The sequence below is a fragment of the Chiloscyllium plagiosum genome, unplaced genomic scaffold (genome assembly GCF_037043375.1).
Source record: "Chiloscyllium plagiosum isolate Xiang-an unplaced genomic scaffold, Cpla_swu_hap1 HiC_scaffold_3, whole genome shotgun sequence".
In the NCBI taxonomy this organism is placed as follows: domain Eukaryota; kingdom Metazoa; phylum Chordata; class Chondrichthyes; order Orectolobiformes; family Hemiscylliidae; genus Chiloscyllium; species Chiloscyllium plagiosum.
This window is the reverse complement of record NW_028270141.1, coordinates 163,539,953-163,558,915: the sequence shown is the minus strand read 5'-3', so window position 1 is coordinate 163,558,915 and position 18,963 is coordinate 163,539,953. Positions and strand designations below refer to the sequence as shown.

General features: G+C 53.9%; 1 protein-coding gene across 1 annotated transcript in view; it reads right to left on the bottom strand.

Annotated features, from left to right (window-relative positions):
- Positions 1 to 18,963, bottom strand: part of LOC122553259 (equilibrative nucleoside transporter 1-like) — a 188,790-nt gene that overhangs the window by 40,822 nt on the left and 129,005 nt on the right. Inside the window, exons 3-6 of the mRNA XM_087976854.1 lie at positions 14,260 to 14,399; positions 9,106 to 9,240; positions 2,447 to 2,544; positions 2,065 to 2,164 (exon numbers count right to left, since the gene is read on the bottom strand). Coding sequence (XP_087832980.1) covers positions 2,065 to 2,164; positions 2,447 to 2,544; positions 9,106 to 9,240; positions 14,260 to 14,399 — 473 coding nt within the window. The remainder of the gene's footprint in view (positions 1 to 2,064; positions 2,165 to 2,446; positions 2,545 to 9,105; positions 9,241 to 14,259; positions 14,400 to 18,963) is intronic.

Below are 18,963 nucleotides of genomic sequence, written 5' to 3'. Positions count from 1 at the left end.
CTCCCTCCCCCCCCACCGACACTCAGTAACAGCAGTGTGTACCATCCCCTCCCTCCCCCCCCCACCGACGCTCAGTAACAGCAGTGTGTACCATCCCCTCCCTCCCCCCCACCGACGCTTAGTAACAGCAGTGTGTACCATCCCCTCCCTCCCCCACCGACGCTCAGTAACAGCAGTGTGTACCATCCCCTCCCTCCGCCCCACCGACGCTCAGTAACAGCAGTGTGTACCATCCCCTCCCTCCCCCCCCACCGACGCTCAGTAACAGCAGTGTGTACCATCCCCTCCCTCCCCCCCACCGACCCTCAGTAACAGCAGTGTGTACCATCCCCTCCCTCCCCCCCACCGACGCTCAGTAACAGCAGTGTGTACCATCCCCTCCCTCCCCACCACCGACGCTCAGTAACAGCAGTGTGTACCATCCCCTCCCTCCCCCCCCACCGACGCTCAGTAACAGCAGTGTGTACCATCCCCTCCCCCCCCACCGACACTCAGTAACAGCAGTGTGTACCATCCCCTCCCCCCCCACCGACACTCAGTAACAGCAGTGTGTACCATCCCCTCCCCCCCCACCAACACTCAGTAACAGCAGTGTGTACCATCCCCTCCCTCCCCACCACCGACGCTCAGTAACAGCAGTGTGTACCATCCCCTCCCCCCCCACCGACACTCAGTAACAGCAGTGTGTACCATCCCCTCCCCCCCCACCGACACTCAGTAACAGCAGTGTGTACCATCCCCTCCCTCCCCCACCGACGCTCAGTAACAGCAGTGTGTACCATCCCCTCCCTCCGCCCCACCGACGCTCAGTAACAGCAGTGTGTACCATCCCCTCCCTCCCCCCCCACCGACGCTCAGTAACAGCAGTGTGTACCATCCCCTCCCCCCCCACCGACGCTCAGTAACAGCAGTGTGTACCATCCCCTCCCTCCCTCCCCCACCGACACTCAGTAACAGCAGTGTGTACCATCCCCTCCCTCCCCCCACCGACGCTCAGTAACAGCAGTGTGTACCATCCCCTCCCTCCCCCCCACCGACGCTCAGTAACAGCAGTGTGTACCATCCCCTCCCTCCCCCCCCACCGACGCTCAGTAACAGCAGTGTGTACCATCCCCTCCCTCCCCCCCCACCGACGCTCAGTAACAGCAGTGTGTACCATCCCCTCCCTCCCCCCCCACCGACGCTCAGTAACAGCAGTGTGTACCATCCCCTCCCTCCCCCACCGACACTCAGTAACAGCAGTGTGTACCATCCCCTCACTCCCCCCCACCGACGCTCAGTAACAGCAGTGTGTACCATCCCCTCCCTCCCCCCCCACCGACGCTCAGTAACAGCAGTGTGTACCATCCCCTCACTCCCCCCCACCGACACTCAGTAACAGCAGTGTGTACCATCCCCTCCCTCCCCCCCCACCGACGCTCAGTAACAGCAGTGTGTACCATCCCCTCCCTCCCCCACCGACACTCAGTAACAGCAGTGTGTACCATCCCCTCCCTCCCCCCCACCGACGCTCAGTAACAGCAGTGTGTACCATCTACAAGATACCCTGCAGGAACTCCCCAAAGATCCTCAGGCAGCCCCTTCCAAACCCACAGCCACTTCCATCTGGAAGGACAAGGGGCAGCAGATACACGGGAACCCCACCCCCTGCAAGTCCCCCTCCGAGTCCCTCCCATCCTGACTGGGAAATATCTCCCCGTTCGCTCACTGTCACTGGGTCCGAATCCTGGAATTCCCTCCCTCAGGGACATTGTGGGTCTACCCCCAGCACACGGACTGCAGCGGGTCAGGAAGGCAGCTCCCCCCCACCCTCTCAAGGGGGCAACTGGGGACGGGGTAATAAATACTGCCACCCTTGTCCTATAATTAGAAATGGGATTGGCTTTTTATTCCAATTGATAATGATTACACTGTCATCATTGGAAGGGCTTTACATTCCAGATTGGATTAATTCAGTTCAGACTTTCCCGTTAATGTCCCATTTGAAGTTGTGTGTCAGTCTGGCTTTCGAAGAGTAGGCCAGTGAGAGTAACCCTCCCCACTCCTCCCTCACTGTGTACTCACCCTGCTTGATCAGATCCATCTTACAGACCCTCTCCTCCTCTCTCTCCTTGCCCCTCTTCCATTCGGTTTTCCCTTTGTTGAAGTAATGTTGAGAGAACTCCTACGGGACAGTTGAAGACAAACGGACAAGAAATAAAACAAAGGATGCTGCAAATCTGAAGCAAAATCTGCTGCAGCCACTCAGCAGCTCTGGCAGCATCCGTGGAGAGAAAGCAGAGGTAACGTTTCTGGTCTAGTGCCCAGAGGGAACAGTGGGCAGATAGTGCCTTACCAAACCCGACCCAATGAGTCTCCTCAATGAAGGGGCCCTGTGCCTCCCCCTCCCACCCCCCAGCTCACAGCCCCCCTCCCCTGTTAGAGTAAAACAAAATGCAAAGCTCACCAAGTGGGGGAGGGCGAGGTAGGCCAGGATAGCGAGCAGAATCACCACACAGGCTGTATTAAAATACCCAAAAGCACTTTCAGTTGGTGAGGAGCCACCTACAAACGGAATGAACAATTTCAGTGATGGGGTGAAGCAGCCCAAATCATGTCCTGTATCCCAGCCACACGTCCCTCCGCATTACAGCTTCCCAACTCATCCCGAATCCTAGTTCCCCAATGTTACCCCGATGCTCACATCCCAACCCCAAAACCAAGTTTACTCTCCATACCCTGCGATCCTTCCCCATCCTTCCTGACAACAGCACGAGGACGTGTTCACATTGTTAAGGTTGGAGGACCACGTTTGACAGTGAGGGGGGGGTGAGAAATAGTGCAGCACATGGGTTTTAACCAGGAAGCTGTCATGCTCTGGAGCTGGGAGAGGGAGGACAGTGCATTTTCAAAGGGGATGGGCTCTACAGAGGGGAATACGGATTCCAAAAGCCAGTGCACAAGTCACTGAAATACGGCCAATGGCTAAAATAATAGGCTTTAACAATCTAAAAGGATAAAAAGCATAGGGTCAGATTCAGAGTAAAGCTCTCTCTACACTGTCCCCACCAAACACTCCCAGGACAGGGTCAGATACAGAGTAAAGCTCTCCCTACACTGTCCCCACCAAACACTCCCAGGACAGGGTCAGATACAGAGTAAAGCTCTCTCTACCCTGTCCCCACCAAACACTCCCAGGACATGGTCAGATACAGAGTAAAGCTCTCCCTACACTGTCCCCACCAAACACTCCCAGGACAGGGTCAGATACAGAGTAAAGCTCTCCCTACACTGTCCCCACCAAACACTCCCAGGACAGGATCAGATACAGAGTAAAGCTCTCTCTACCCTGTCCCCACCAAACACTCCCAGGACAGGGTCAGATACAGAGTAAAGCTCTCTCTACCCTGTCCCCACCAAACACTCCCAGGACAGGGTCAGATACAGAGTAAAGCTCTCTCTACCCTGTCCCCACCAAACACTCCCAGGACATGGTCAGATACAGAGTAAAGCTCTCCCTACACTGTCCCCACCAAACACTCCCAGGACAGGGTCAGATACAGAGTAAAGCTCTCCCTACACTGTCCCCACCAAACACTCCCAGGACAGGGTCAGATACAGAGTAAAGCTCTCCCTACACTGTCCCCACCAAACACTCCCAGGACAGGGTCAGATACAGAGTAAAGCTCTCCCTACACTGTCCCCACCAAACACTCCCAGGACAGGGTCAGATACAGAGTAAAGCTCTCCCTACACTGTCCCCATCAAACACTCCCAGGACAGGGTCAGATACAGAGTAAAGCTCTCTCTACACTGTCCCCATCAAACACTCCCAGGACAGGGTCAGATACAGAGTAAAGCTCTCCCTACCCTGTCCCCATCAAACACTCCCAGGACAGGGTCAGATACAGAGTAAAGCTCTCCCTACACTGTCCCCATCAAACACTCCCAGGACAGGGTCAGATACAGAGTAAAGCTCTCTCTACACTGTCCCTTATCAAACACTCCCAGGACAGGGTCAGATACAGAGTAAAGCTCTCTATACACTGTCCCCACCAAACACTCCCAGGACAGGGTCAGATGCAGAGTAAAGCTCTCTCTACACTGTCCCCACCAAACACTCCCAGGACAGGATCAGATACAGAGTAAAGCTCTCCCTACACTGTCCCCATCAAACACTCCCAGGACAGGGTCAGATACAGAGTAAAGCTCTCCCTACACTGTCCCCACCAAACACTCCCAGGACAGGGTCAGATACAGAGTAAAGCTCTCCCTACCCTGTCCCCATCAAACACTCCCAGGACAGGGTCAGATACAGAGTAAAGCTCTCTCTACCCTGTCCCCATCAAACACTCCCAGGACAGGGTCAGATACAGAGTAAAGCTCTCTCTACCCTGTCCCCACCAAACACTCCCAGGACAGGGTCAGATACAGAGTAAAGCTCTCCCTACACTGTCCCCACCAAACACTCCCAGGACAGGGTCAGATACAGAGTAAAGCTCTCCCTACACTGTCCCCACCAAACACTCCCAGGACAGGGTCAGATACATAGTAAAGCTCTCCCTACACTGTCCCCATCAAACACTCCCAGGGACAGGGTCAGATACAGAGTAAAGCTCTCCCTACACTGTCCCCATCAAACACTCCCAGGACAGGGTCAGATACAGAGTAAAGCTCTCTCTACCCTGTCCCCATCAAACACTCCCAGGGACAGGGTCAGATACAGAGTAAAGCTCTCCCTACACTGTCCCCATCAAACACTCCCAGGACAGGGTCAGATACAGAGTAAAGCTCTCTCTACACTGTCCCCACCAAACACTCCCAGGACAGGGTCAGATACAGAGTAAAGCTCTCTCTACCCTGTCCCCATCAAACACTCCCAGGACAGGGTCAGATACAGAGTAAAGCTCTCTCTACCCTGTCCCCATCAAACACTCCCAGGACAGGGTCAGATACAGAGTAAAGCTCTCTCTACCCTGTCCCCACCAAACACTCCCAGGACAGGGTCAGATACAGAGTAAAGCTCTCCCTACACTGTCCCCACCAAACACTCCCAGGGACAGGGTCAGATACAGAGTAAAGCTCTCTCTACACCGTCCCTTATCAAACCCTCCCAGGACAGGGTCAGATACAGAGTAAAGCTCTCTCTACCCTGTCCCCACCAAACACTCCCAGGGACAGGGTCAGATACAGAGTAAAGCTCTCTCTACACTGTCCCCACCAAACACTCCCAGGACAGGGTCAGATACAGAGTAAAGCTCTCCCTACACTGTCCCCACCAAACACTACCAGGACAGGGTCAGATACAGAGTAAAGCTCTCTCTACACTGTCCCCACCAAACACTCCCAGGACAGGGTCAGATACAGAGTAAAGCTCTCTCTACACTGTCCCCATCAAACACTCCCAGGGCAGGGTCAGATACAGAGTAAAGCTCTCTCTACACTGTCCCCACCAAACACTCCCAGGACAGGGTCAGATACAGAGTAAAGCTCTCTCTACCCTGTCCCCACCAAACACTCCCAGGACAGGGTCAGATACAGAGTAAAGCTCTCCCTACACTGTCCCCACCAAACACTCCCAGGGCAGGGTCAGCGTGGGGTTAGATACAGAGTAAAGCTCTCTCTACCCTGTCCCCACCAAACACTCCCAGGACAGGGTCAGATACAGAGTAAAGCTCTCCCTACACTGTCCCCACCAAACACTCCCAGGGACAGGGTCAGATACAGAGTAAAGCTCTCTCTACACCGTCCCTTATCAAACACTCCCAGGACAGGGTCAGATACAGAGTAAAGCTCTCTCTACACTGTCCCCATCAATCACTCCCAGGGACAGGGTCAGATACAGAGTAGAGCTCTCTCTACCCTGTCCCCACCAAACACTCCCAGGACAGGGTCAGATACAGAGTAAAGCTCTCCCTACACTGTCCCCACCAAACACTCCCAGGACAGGGTCAGATACAGAGTAAAGCTCTCTCTACCCTGTCCCCATCAAACACTCCCAGGACAGGGTCAGATACAGAGTAAAGCTCTCTCTACCCTGTCCCCATCAAACACTCCCAGGACAGGGTCAGATACAGAGTAGAGCTCTCTCTACCCTGTCCCCACCAAACACTCCCAGGACAGGGTCAGATACAGAGTAAAGCTCTCCCTACACTGTCCCCACCAAACACTCCCAGGGACAGGGTCAGATACAGAGTAAAGCTCTCCCTACACTGTCCCCACCAAACACTCCCAGGGACAGGGTCAGATACAGAGTAAAGCTCTCCCTACACTGTCCCCATCAAACACTCCCAGGACAGGGTCAGATACAGAGTAAAGCTCTCCCTACACTGTCCCCATCAAACACTCCCAGGACAGGGTCAGATACATAGTAAAGCTCTCTCTACACTGTCCCCATCAAACACTCCCAGGGACAGGGTCAGATACAGAGTAAAGCTCTCCCTACCCTGTCCCCACCAAACACTCCCAGGGACAGGGTCAGATACAGAGTAAAGCTCTCTCTACACTGTCCCCACCAAACACTCCCAGGGCAGGGTCAGATACAGAGTAAAGCTCTCCCTACACTGTCCCCACCAAACACTCCCAGGACAGGGTCAGATACAGAGTAAAGCTCTCCCTACACTGTCCCCATCAAACACTCCCAGGACAGGGTCAGATACAGAGTAAAGCTCTCCCTACACTGTCCCCATCAAACACTCCCAGGACAGGGTCAGATACAGAGTAAAGCTCTCTCTACCCTGTCCCCACCAAACACTCCCAGGCCAGGGTCAGTTACAGAGTAAAGCTCTCTCTACACTGTCCCCACCAAACACTCCCAGGGCAGGGTCAGCATGGGTTTAGATTCAGAGTAAAGCTCCCTCTACACTGTCCCCATCAAACACTCCCAGGACAGGGTCAGATACAGAGTAAAGCTCTCCCTACACTGTCCCTTATCAAACACTCCCAGGACAGGGTCAGATACAGAGTAAAGCTCTCCCTACACTGTCCCATCAAACACTCCCAGGACAGGGTCAGATACAGAGTAAAGCTCTCTCTACACTGTCCCCATCAAACACTCCCAGGGACAGGGTCAGATACAGAGTAAAGCTCTCCCTACACTGTCCCCATCAAACACTCCCAGGACAGGGTCAGATACAGAGTAAAGCTCTCTCTACACTGTCCCCACCAAACACTCCCAGGACAGGGTCAGATACAGAGTAAAGCTCTCTCTACACTGTCCCCACCAAACACTCCCAGGACAGGGTCAGATACAGAGTAAAGCTCTCCCTACACTGTCCCCACCAAACACTCCCAGGACAGGGTCAGATACAGAGTAAAGCTCTCTCTACACCGTCCCTTATCAAACACTCCCAGGACAGGGTCAGATACAGAGTAAAGCTCTCCCTACACTGTCCCCACCAAACACTCCCAGGACAGGGTCAGATACAGAGTAAAGCTCTCTCTACACCGTCCCTTATCAAACACTCCCAGGACAGGGTCAGATACAGAGTAAAGCTCTCCCTACACTGTCCCCACCAAACACTCCCAGGACAGGGTCAGATACAGAGTAAAGCTCTCTCTACACCGTCCCTTATCAAACACTCCCAGGACAGGGTCAGATACAGAGTAAAGCTCTCCCTACACTGTCCCCACCAAACACTCCCAGGACAGGGTCAGATACAGAGTAAAGCTCTCTCTACCCTGTCCCCACCAAACACTTCCAGGACAGGGTCAGATACAGAGTAAAGCTCTCCCTACACTGTCCCCATCAAACACTCCCAGGGCAGGGTCAGATACAGAGTAAAGCTCTCCCTACACTGTCCCCATCAAACACTCCCAGGGCAGGGTCAGATACATAGTAAAGCTCTCTCTACCCTGTCCCCACCAAACACTCCCAGGACAGGGTCAGATACAGAGTAAAGCTCTCTCTACCCTGTCCCCACCAAACACTCCCAGGACAGGGTCAGATACAGAGTAGAGCTCTCTCTACCCTGTCCCCATCAAACACTCCCAGGACAGGGTCAGATACAGAGTAAAGCTCTCTCTACCCTGTCCCCATCAAACACTCCCAGGACAGGGTCAGATACAGAGTAAAGCTCTCCCTACACTGTCCCCACCAAACACTCCCAGGGACAGGGTCAGATACAGAGTAAAGCTCTCTCTACACCGTCCCCATCAAACACTCCCAGGACAGGGTCAGATACAGAGTAAAGCTCTCTCTACCCTGTCCCCATCAAACACTCCCAGGGACAGGGTCAGATACAGAGTAAAGCTCTCTCTACCCTGTCCCCACCAAACACTCCCAGGACAGGATCAGATACAGAGTAAAGCTCTCCCTACCCTGTCCCCACCAAACACTCCCAGGACAGGGTCAGATACAGAGTAAAGCTCTCTCTACACTGTCCCCACCAAACACTCCCAGGACAGGGTCAGATACAGAGTAAAGCTCTCTCTACCCTGTCCCCACCAAACACTCCCAGGACAGGGTCAGATACAGAGTAAAGCTCCCTCTACACTGTCCCCACCAAACACTCCCAGGACAGGGACAGCATGTGGTAAGATTCAGAGTAAAGCTCTCTCTACACTGTCCCCATCAAACACTCCCCAGGACAGGGACAGATACAGAGTAAAGCTCTCTCTACACTGTCCCCATCAAACACTCCCAGGACAGGGACAGATACAGAGTAAAGCTCCTTCTACACTCTCCCTATCAAATATTCCCAGGACCGGGTCAGATACAGAGTAAAGCTCTCCCTACACTGTCCCTTATCAAACACTCCCAGGACAGGGTCAGATACAGAGTAAAGCTCTCCCTACACTGTCCCCACCAAACCCTCCCAGGACAGGGTCAGATACAGAGTAAAGCTCTCTCTACCCTGTCCCCATCAAACACTCCCAGGACAGGGTCAGATACAGAGTAAAGCTCCCTCTACCCTGTCCCCACCAAACCCTCCCAGGACAGGGTCAGATACAGAGTAAAGCTCCCTCTACACAGTTTCCATCAAACCCTCCCAGGCCGGTTTCTGCTTGCATGGCTGCCTAGGCCTTTGGGAGGGGATTGGGCTGTGTGTGACCGTGTTGTTGAGTGGTGTGTGTCCCTCCTGAGGCTCTGTGCTCGGTGACGATGATGACGAGGCAATCCCTTACTTGCGATGGCGCAGATCATGGCAAGTGCTGCGAAGGTCCCTGCCATTCCCTGACCACTCATGATGGGCGCAGTGTATAATGCAGGCAGTAACCCAGCCAGGCCGAAGATACTGCCCTGCAGGACAGCTCCGAAACCTGCAAGAGAGAGAGAGACAGACAGACAGACACACAGTGTGGAGGAAATCAGGAGCATTAAATCCCTGCAGTGTGGGAGTCCCCACCTGAACCCTGTAACCCTGCATTTCCCACGGCCAATCCACCCCGACCTGCACATCTTTGGACTGTGGGGGGAAACCCACGCAGACACGGGGAGAATGTGCACAGACAGTCGCCCGAGGCTGGAATCGAACCTGGGTCCCTGGTGCTAACCACTGAGCCTTCCTTTCACCGGCTGCCTCTTTTTGGTATTCCCTTTCGCGGCAGACAATTGCAACACCTTGTAAGGCCCAGTGTGTGTAACTGAGCCAAGTTGGGGGTCCCACGGTGGTTTTCTCTGCTCTCTGTAAAGACAGTTCCATCTTGGCTCACTCTCCTCGCCTCAGAATCACTGGATAATGAGGCAGCGAGGAGGTTATTCAGCCCATCTTGCTGTGCACGTTCTCTGAAAGAGTTTTCCACTAAGTACCTTTCTCCTACTTCCTCAGCGGTGCTCTGCAGGTTTCAGAGTCACTCTGTGATATCTGTCTGGATGGATTTCTGCCATGCCTTCAGACAGCAGGTTTTCTATCCCAAAAACACTCGACCTGACAGGGGTTTCCCCTCAGCCCCCTCCTGGTTCAACCTGACTCTGTGTCCTCTCATTACTGACCCTCACGTTGGAACTCTTTTGCTCTCAACAAACACGTTATATTTTCAACATCTCAAATAAATTTCCTCTTGACTTTCTCTGCTCCAAGGAGAACAATCCCAAGGTGCACCAGGGAAATTCCCCAAAGATCCTCAGGCAGCTCCTTCCAAACCCACAGCCACTTCCATCTGGAAGGACAAGGGGCAGCAGATACACGGGAACCCCACCCCCTGCAAGTCCCCCTCCGAGTCCCTCCCCATCCTGACTGGGAAATATCTCCCCGTTCCCTCACTGTCACTGGGTCCCGAATCCTGGAATTCCCTCCCTCAGGGACATTGTGGGTCTACCCCCAGCACACGGACTGCAGCGGGTCAGGAAGGCAGCTCACCCCCACCCTCTCAGGGGGGCAACTAGGGACGGGGTAATAAATGCTGGCCCAGCCTGCGACATCCACATCCCACAAATGAATATAAACAAAACCTCTATTTTCATCATATTACTATTGCTTTATGTTAAAAACAGATGCTTCCAAACCATTTTCTCAATTTCAAACTGAATATTAAATATTATCATGTTATGATCACTAGTTCCTAAGGGATATTTTACTTGTGGGCCAATTCTCAAACCTGCCTCTTTGCCCAGTACGAGATCCCAGGATAGCCCTAATGCAATCTATGGATTTGCTGTGTCTACCCTTTCCAACTTGATTGACCTTTCCACACAATAGCGGAAGGTGTAACACCTCTTCCCCCTCACTTGGCAAAGCCTCACATACACCTTCCAGGTCAAGCACTCTACCTCCTTCAATCCAGCCTCCTGTATTCACTGCTCCCACTGCCATCTCCTGCACACTGCCAAGACCAGACACAGACTGGGTGTGAAACACCAGCGCTCTGTCTGTCAGACTGACCCTGGTCTCCCAGTGACTTGCCATTTCTATAACACCCCCCCCCCTCCCCTTTGCTCCCACACTGACATTTTCCTGCTGCAACATCCCAAAACACTTCACAAGCTCAAGGAACAACACCTCACACACCCAGGGCACGTTACAGTCCTCTGGTCTCAATGTTGACTCCACAGCTTCAGAGTATGAGCTGTGTTCCTTTATTTTACTTTCACCATCCCACCCTCTCTTGGCCATGCCTTGTCTCGCTGAATTTGCAAGACATCTTCTGCTTTTCACTCCTATTACTGACACCCATTTTACATCCCTATCTCTCCTTTGGCGCCATTATTCCTGCCATTATCTTTCTCTATGGGCACCCTCGTAACCTGCTCCACTTGCTCCACCTCCACCTGACTTTCCAGCACTTCCTGTGGGCGGCACGGTGGCTCAGTGGTTAGCACTGCCGCCTCGCAGAGCCAGAGACCCAGGTTCAATTCCCGACTCAGGCGACTGACTGTGTGGAGTTTGCACGTTCTCCCCGTGTCTGCGTGGGTTTCCTCCGGGTGCTCCGGTTTCCTCCCACAGTCCAAAGATGTGCAGGTTAGGTGAATGGGTGGGTTTCACTTCGGCGGGTCGGTGTGGACTTGTTGGGCCGAAGGGCCTGTTTCCACACTGTCATGTAATCTAAAAAAAAAAGACTCATACCATTCACCCTGTTTCTCTTCCCATTTCCAATCACACGGATTTTAAGGGAAGGGTTATAATAGGGACCCCTTCCCCAAGCGAGGCAAATTCTCCTTTAAATCCTCACCAGTGAGGTCTCTTCAATCTGCAGGATGCAACTTTGGGGTGACATGCTGCTTGTCGTGTTGAATTGGTCTGGTGCTTTCTGTTTGGACTTGTACGTCCTGTGGGTCGGTTTATGTCATCGCGTTGTTAAGAAATTCAAAGCTGTGATATTTCAAACTGTCTAATTCATTCTAAGTTGGAATGGAGTTGGGTGTCTAGAAGTTCGCAATTCTGCCTGGATACAAGACCCACGCAGTTCATGTTGTCAAGGAGACAGGGTGTTTTAGGGAGAGGAATGTCCATAGATAGACATTGCAGGTTGGATTACAAATTTTCTGGGATATCTTTGAACTGACAGACGCTTGACAATGGTGGATGCAGCTACAATCACACCATTTACAAGGCATTTGGACGGCCAGGTGGACAGGAAAGGTTTACGGGGCCAGATGCAGGCGAATGGGACTGGCTCTGTTTAAGAAATCTGACCGTGGATGGGTCGGACGGAAGGGCCTGTTTCCCTGGTGTATGACACAACCACAGTCTGATATACTCCCAATGTACACACGTCTTCACACTCAATCACACTGGTGCTCACACTCAGACACTCACACTGATGCACCCTCACATACACACTCACACACTCACCCACTCTCATACACACACACTCTGCACATTCACACTTATACACCGGCTCCCACATACTGCTCACACTCACACTCACCCACTCTCATACACACACACTCTGCACATTCACACTTATACACGGGCTCCCACATACTGCTCACACTCACACACTCACCCACTCTCATAGACACACACTCGGCACATTCACACTTATACACCGGATCCCACATACAGCTCACACTCACACACTCACCCACTCTCATAGACACACACTCGGCACATTCACACTTATACACCGGATCCCACATACAGCTCACACTCACACACTCACCCACTCTCATACACACACACTCGGCACATTCACACTTATACACCGGCTCCCACATACTGCTCACACTCACACTCACCCACTCTCATACACACACACTCTGCACATTCACACTTATACACCGGCTCCCACATACTGCTCACACTCACACTCACCCACTCTCATACACACACACTCTGCACATTCACACTTATACACGGGCTCCCACATACTGCTCACACTCACACACTCACCCACTCTCATAGACACACACTCGGCACATTCACACTTATACACCGGCTCCCACATACTGCTCACACTCACACACTCACCCACTCTCATAGACACACACTCGGCACATTCACACTTATACACCGGATCCCACATACAGCTCACACTCACACACGCACCCACTCTCATACACACACACTCGGCACATTCACACTTATACACCAGCTCCCACATACTGCTCACACTCACACACTCACCCACTCTCATACACACACACTCGGCACATTCACACTTATACACCGGCTCCCACATACTGCTCACACTCACACACGCACCCACTCTCATACACACACACTCTGCACATTCACACTTATACACCAGCTCCCACATACTGCTCACACTCACACACTCACCCACTCTCATAGACACACACTCGGCACATTCACACTTATACACCGGATCCCACATACAGCTCACACTCACACACGCACCCACTCTCATACACACACACTCGGCACATTCACACTTATACACCGGCTCCCACACCTGCTCACACTCACACACTCACCCACTCTCATACACACACACTCGGCACATTCACACTTATACACCGGCTCCCACATACTGCTCACACTCACACACTCACCCACTCTCATAGACACACACTCGGCACATTCACACTTATACACCGGCTCCCACATATAGCTCACACTCACACACTCACCCACTCTCATAGACACACACTCGGCACATTCACACTTATACACCGGATCCCACATACAGCTCACACTCACACACTCACCCACTCTCATACACACACACTCTGCACATTCACACTTATACACCAGCTCCCACATACAGCTCACACTCACACACTCACCCACTCTCATAGACACACACTCGGCACATTCACACTTATACACCGGCTCAAACATACAGCTCACACTCACACACTCACCCACTCTCATACACACACTCTGCACATTCACACTTATACACCGGATCCCACATACTGCTCACACTCACACACTCACCCACTCTCATAGACACACACTCGGCACATTCACACTTATACACTTGCTCACACTCTCACACTCACCCACTCTCATACACACACACTCTGCACATTCACACTTATACATCAGCTCCCACACCTGCTCACACTCACATACTCACCCATTCTCATAGACACACACTCGGCACATTCACACTTATACACTTGCTCACACTCTCACACTCACCCACTCTCATACACACACACTCTGCACATTCACACTTATACACTGGCTCCCACACCTGCTCACACTCACCCAGTCTTGTGGACACATGCTCTGTACTGCACATTCACATACTCACACACACACTGCTCACACTCACAAAACACAATACTTAGCTTCCAAATCACACTTACTGATCCAGTATCTTAAAGACATTTTCACTTACACACTCACACTCGTTTACTCACTCTCAAGTACGTGTACACACACACACACAGTATCCTGTTACACTCTTAGCACGTTGTAGACTTACTGTTGATAAGGACAATCGTTAGCATGGTGACACTGAAGAAGACGATGGGTTCCAGGGAGACTTTCACCAGGATTGAGGTGAAGAGAAAGAGGATGAAGATAGCAGCAAGGCATCCACAGATCCGGACCACCTCTGGGATCCTGATTTTGGGGAGAGAGGAGACTGTTACTTTACAACCTGTTCCCAAGATCCCAATCTGGTCCTGTTGGGGAGCCCACCCTTCCCAATACTATTCCAAGTTATCCAATCCTCGCACCTTGCCCTGAGCTGGAACACGAGATTCTCCATCTATATTCAGTTGTGCTAAACGTTAGGGAAGCGATCAAACAGGAAATTACAGGCAGTGCTGTAATTATGGACATCCCTCACTGCATGTGGATTGGACAAATCAAATCCGTAATAATACCTGACAGGGTAAATTTCTAGAGTGTGTTTGAGATGGTTTTCCGGATCAATACATCGAGAATCCAACTAGGAAACTATTCAAGACTGGGTCGTGTGCAACGTGAAAGGAATAATTGGAACTCTACTTGGAAACCTTTTGGGGAAAAGTAAGCACTTACGATAGAATTCTTTATCAAGACAGGGTCCTGAATCTAAACAGAGTGATAATGGCACGAGGCGTGAGCTGGCTGTCAGAGATCGGGTTGGTATTACTGAGAGGGGTCACACTGAGAAGACAATGGCTAACGGGACCTGCAATGGTAGCTCACTCCGAAAATAATACAACGGGCAGCAAGCTTTGGAAATCGGAAACAAAACAGAACGAGCTGGAGAAACTCAGCAGGTCTGGCATCACAAATGGAGGGAAAGCAATGTTAACGTGCCGAGTCCAGTGAGCCTTCTTCGGAATCGTTTCTCCAGCAAGATAGGGTTTGTGTTATAATTGCTCCTTCCTGTCTGTCACAAACATAACAGAGCAAAAAGGGGGGCCATGGCTAACAAGGGAAGTTCGGAAATAGCCAGGGCCAGACAAATTGGCCAAAAATGGAAACCAGGCCTGAGGGTTGGAAACTGCTCAGATTTCAGCAAAGCAGGAAAAAGGAAGTGGGGAAGAGCGGGAATACAGTACCGGAGAGGCCTGGTAGAGGATGTACAACCGGACGGTAAACATTTCTGTCAGGGTGTGGAGAGAAAATTACCAGGGAAGGCAAATGTGGGAGCTTTCCAATCAGACATTGTCCAAAACCAGGGATGGCAGGACGAGAATGAGGAGTAAACCATTTCACACCGAGCTGAGGAGAAATGTCTTCACCCAGAGAGCAGGAGGGTGATGGCATTCACTCCCACAGGAAGCAATCGAGGCCAAGATAATGAGTGATTTCTAGAAGTTGTAATGTAGCATTTGGGGCAGGGATCAGTGGGTTACCGCAGGGATCAGTGGGTTACCGCAGGGATCAGTGGGATACCGCGGGGATCAGTGGGTTACCGTGGGGATCAGTGGGTTACCGCAGGGATCAGTGGGTTACCACGGGGATCAGTGGGTTACCGCGGGGATCAGTGGGTTACCGTGGGGATCAGTGGGTTACCGCGGGGATGAGTGGGTTACCGCGGGGATCAGTGGGTTACCGCAGGGATCAGTGGGTTACCGCAGGGATCAGTGGGTTACCGCAGGGATGAGTGGGTTACCGCGGGGATCAGTGGGTTACCGCAGGGATCAGTGGGTTACCGCAGGGATCAGTGGGTTACCGCAGGGATCAGTGGGATATCGCGGGGATCAGTGGGTTACCGTGGGGATCAGTGGGTTACCGCGGGGATCAGTGGGATACCGCGGTGATCAGTGGGTTACCGTGGGGATCAGTGGGTTACCGCGGGGATCAGTGGGATACCGCAGTGATCAGTGGGATACCGCGGGGATCAGTGGGTTACCGTGGGGATCAGTGGGTTACCGCGGGGATCAGTGGGTTACCGCGGGGATCAGTGGGTTACCGCGGGGATCAGTGTGTTACCGCAGGGATCAGTGGGATACCGTGGGGATCAGTGGGTTACCGTGGGGATCAGTGGGTTACCGCGGGGATCAGTGGGTTACCGCAGGGATCAGTGGGTTACCGCGGGGATCAGTGGGATACCATGAGGATCAGTGGGTTACCGCAGGGATCAGTGGGTTGCCATGAGGATCAGTGGGTTACCGCAGGGATCAGTGGGTTACCGCGGGGAACAGTGGGATACCGCGGGGATCAGTGTGTTACCACGGCGATCAGTGGGTTACCGCGGGGATCAGTGGGTTACCGCAGGGATCAGTGGGTTACCGCGGGGATCAGTGGGATACCCGGGGATCAGTGGGATACCATGAGGATCAGTGGGTTACCGCAGGGATCAGTGGGTTACCATGAGGATCAGTGGGTTACCGCAGGGATCAGTGGGTTACCGCGGAGAACAGTGGGATACCGCGGGGATCAGTGTGTTACCGCGGGGATCAGTGGGGTACCGCGGGGATCAGTGGGTTACCGCAGGGATCAGTGGGTTACCGCGGGGATCCGTGGGATACCCGGGGATCAGTGGGATACCACGGGGATCAGTGGGATACCGCGGGGATCAGTGGGTTACCGCGGGGATCAGTGGGATACCGCGGGGATCAGTGGGTTACCGCAGGGATCAGTGGGTTACCGCGGGGATCAGTGGGTTACCGCGGGGATCAGTGGGATACCGCGGGGATCAGTGGGTTACCGCGGGGATCAGTGGGTCACCCCAGGGATCAATGGGTTACCGCGGGGATCAGTGGGTTACCGCGGGGATCAGTGGGATACCGCGGGGATCAGTGTGATACCGCGGGGATCAGTGGGATACCGCAGTTATCAGTGGGTTACCGCAGGGAACAGTGGGTTACCGCGGGGATCAGTGGGATACCGCGGGGATCAGTGGGTTACCGCGGGAATCAATGGGTTACCGCGGGGATCAGTGGGATACCGGGGGATCAGTGGGATACCGCGGGGATCAGTGGGGTACCGCGGGGATCGGTGGGATACCGCGGGGATCAGTGGGATACCGCGGGGATCAGTGGGATACCGCGGGGATCAGTGGGATACCGCGGGGATCGGTGGGATACCGCGGGGATCGGAGGGATACCGCGGGGATCGGTGGGATACCGCGGGGATCAGTGGGATACCGCGGGGATCGGTGGGATACCGCGGGGATCAGTGGGATACCGCGGGGATCGGTGGGATACCGCGGGTATCAGTGGGTTACCGCGGGGATCAGTGGGATACCGCGGGGATCGGTGGGTTACCGCGGGGATCAGTGGGATACCGTGGGGATCAGTGGGTTACCGCGGGGATCAGTGGGTTACCGCAGGGATCAGTGGGTTACCGCGGGGATCAGTGGGATACTACGGGGATCAGTGGGTTACCGCAGGGATCAGTGGGTTACCGCGGGGATCAGTGGGATACCGCGGGGATCAGTGGGTTACCGCGGGGATCAGTGGGTCACCCCAGGGATCAATGGGTTACCGCGGGGATCAGTGGGTTACCGCGGGGATCAGTGGGATACCGCGGGGATCAATGGGTTACCGCGGGGATCAGTGGGTTACCGAGGGGATCAGTGGGATACCGCGGGGATCAGTGTGATACCGCGGGGATCAGTGGGATACCGCGGGGATCAGTGGGTTACCGCGGGAATCAGTGGGTTACCGCGGGGATCAGTGGGATACCATGAGGATCAGTGGGTTACCGCAGGGATCAGTGGGTTACCATGAGGATCAGTGGGTTACCGCAGGGATCAGTGGGTTACCGCGGAGAACAGTGGGATACCGCGGGGATCAGTGTGTTACCGCGGGGATCAGTGGGGTACCGCGGGGATCAGTGGGTTACCGCAGGGATCAGTGGGTTACCGCGGGGATCAGTGGGATACCCGGGGATCAGTGGGATACCGCGGGGATCAGTGGGATACCGCGGGGATCAGTGGGTTACCGCGGGGATCAGTGGGATACCGCGGGGATCAGTGGGTTACCGCAGGGATCAGTGGGTTACCGCGGGGATCAGTGGGTTACCGCGGGCATCAGTGGGATACCGCGGGGATCAGTGGGTTACCGCGGGGATCAGTGGGTCACCCCAGGGATCAATGGGTTACCGCGGGGATCAGTGGGTTACCGCGGGGATCAGTGGGATACCGCGGGGATCAGTGTGATACCGCGGGGATCAGTGGGTTACCGCAGGGATCAGTGGGATACCGCGGGGATCAGTGGGTTACCGCGGGAATCAATGGGTTACCGCGGGGATCAGTGGGATACCGCGGGGATCAGTGGGATACCGCGGGGATCAGTGGGGTACCGCGGGGATCGGTGGGATACCGCAGGGATCAGTGGGATACCGCGGGGATCAGTGGGATACCGCGGGGATCAGTGGGATACCGCGGGGATCGGTGGGATACCGCGGGGATCGGAGGGATACCGCGGGGATCGGTGGGATACCGCGGGGATCAGTGGGATACCGCGGGGATCGGTGGGATACCGCGGGGATCAGTGGGATACCGCGGGGATCGGTGGGATACCGCGGGTATCAGTGGGTTACCGCGGGGATCAGTGGGATACCGCGGGGATCGGTGGGTTACCGCGGGGATCAGTGGGATACCGTGGGGATCAGTGGGTTACCGCGGGGATCAGTGGGTTACCGCAGGGATCAGTGGGTTACCGCGGGGATCAGTGGGATACTACGGGGATCAATGGGTTACCGCGGAGATCAGTGGGTTACCGTGGGGATCAGTGGGTTA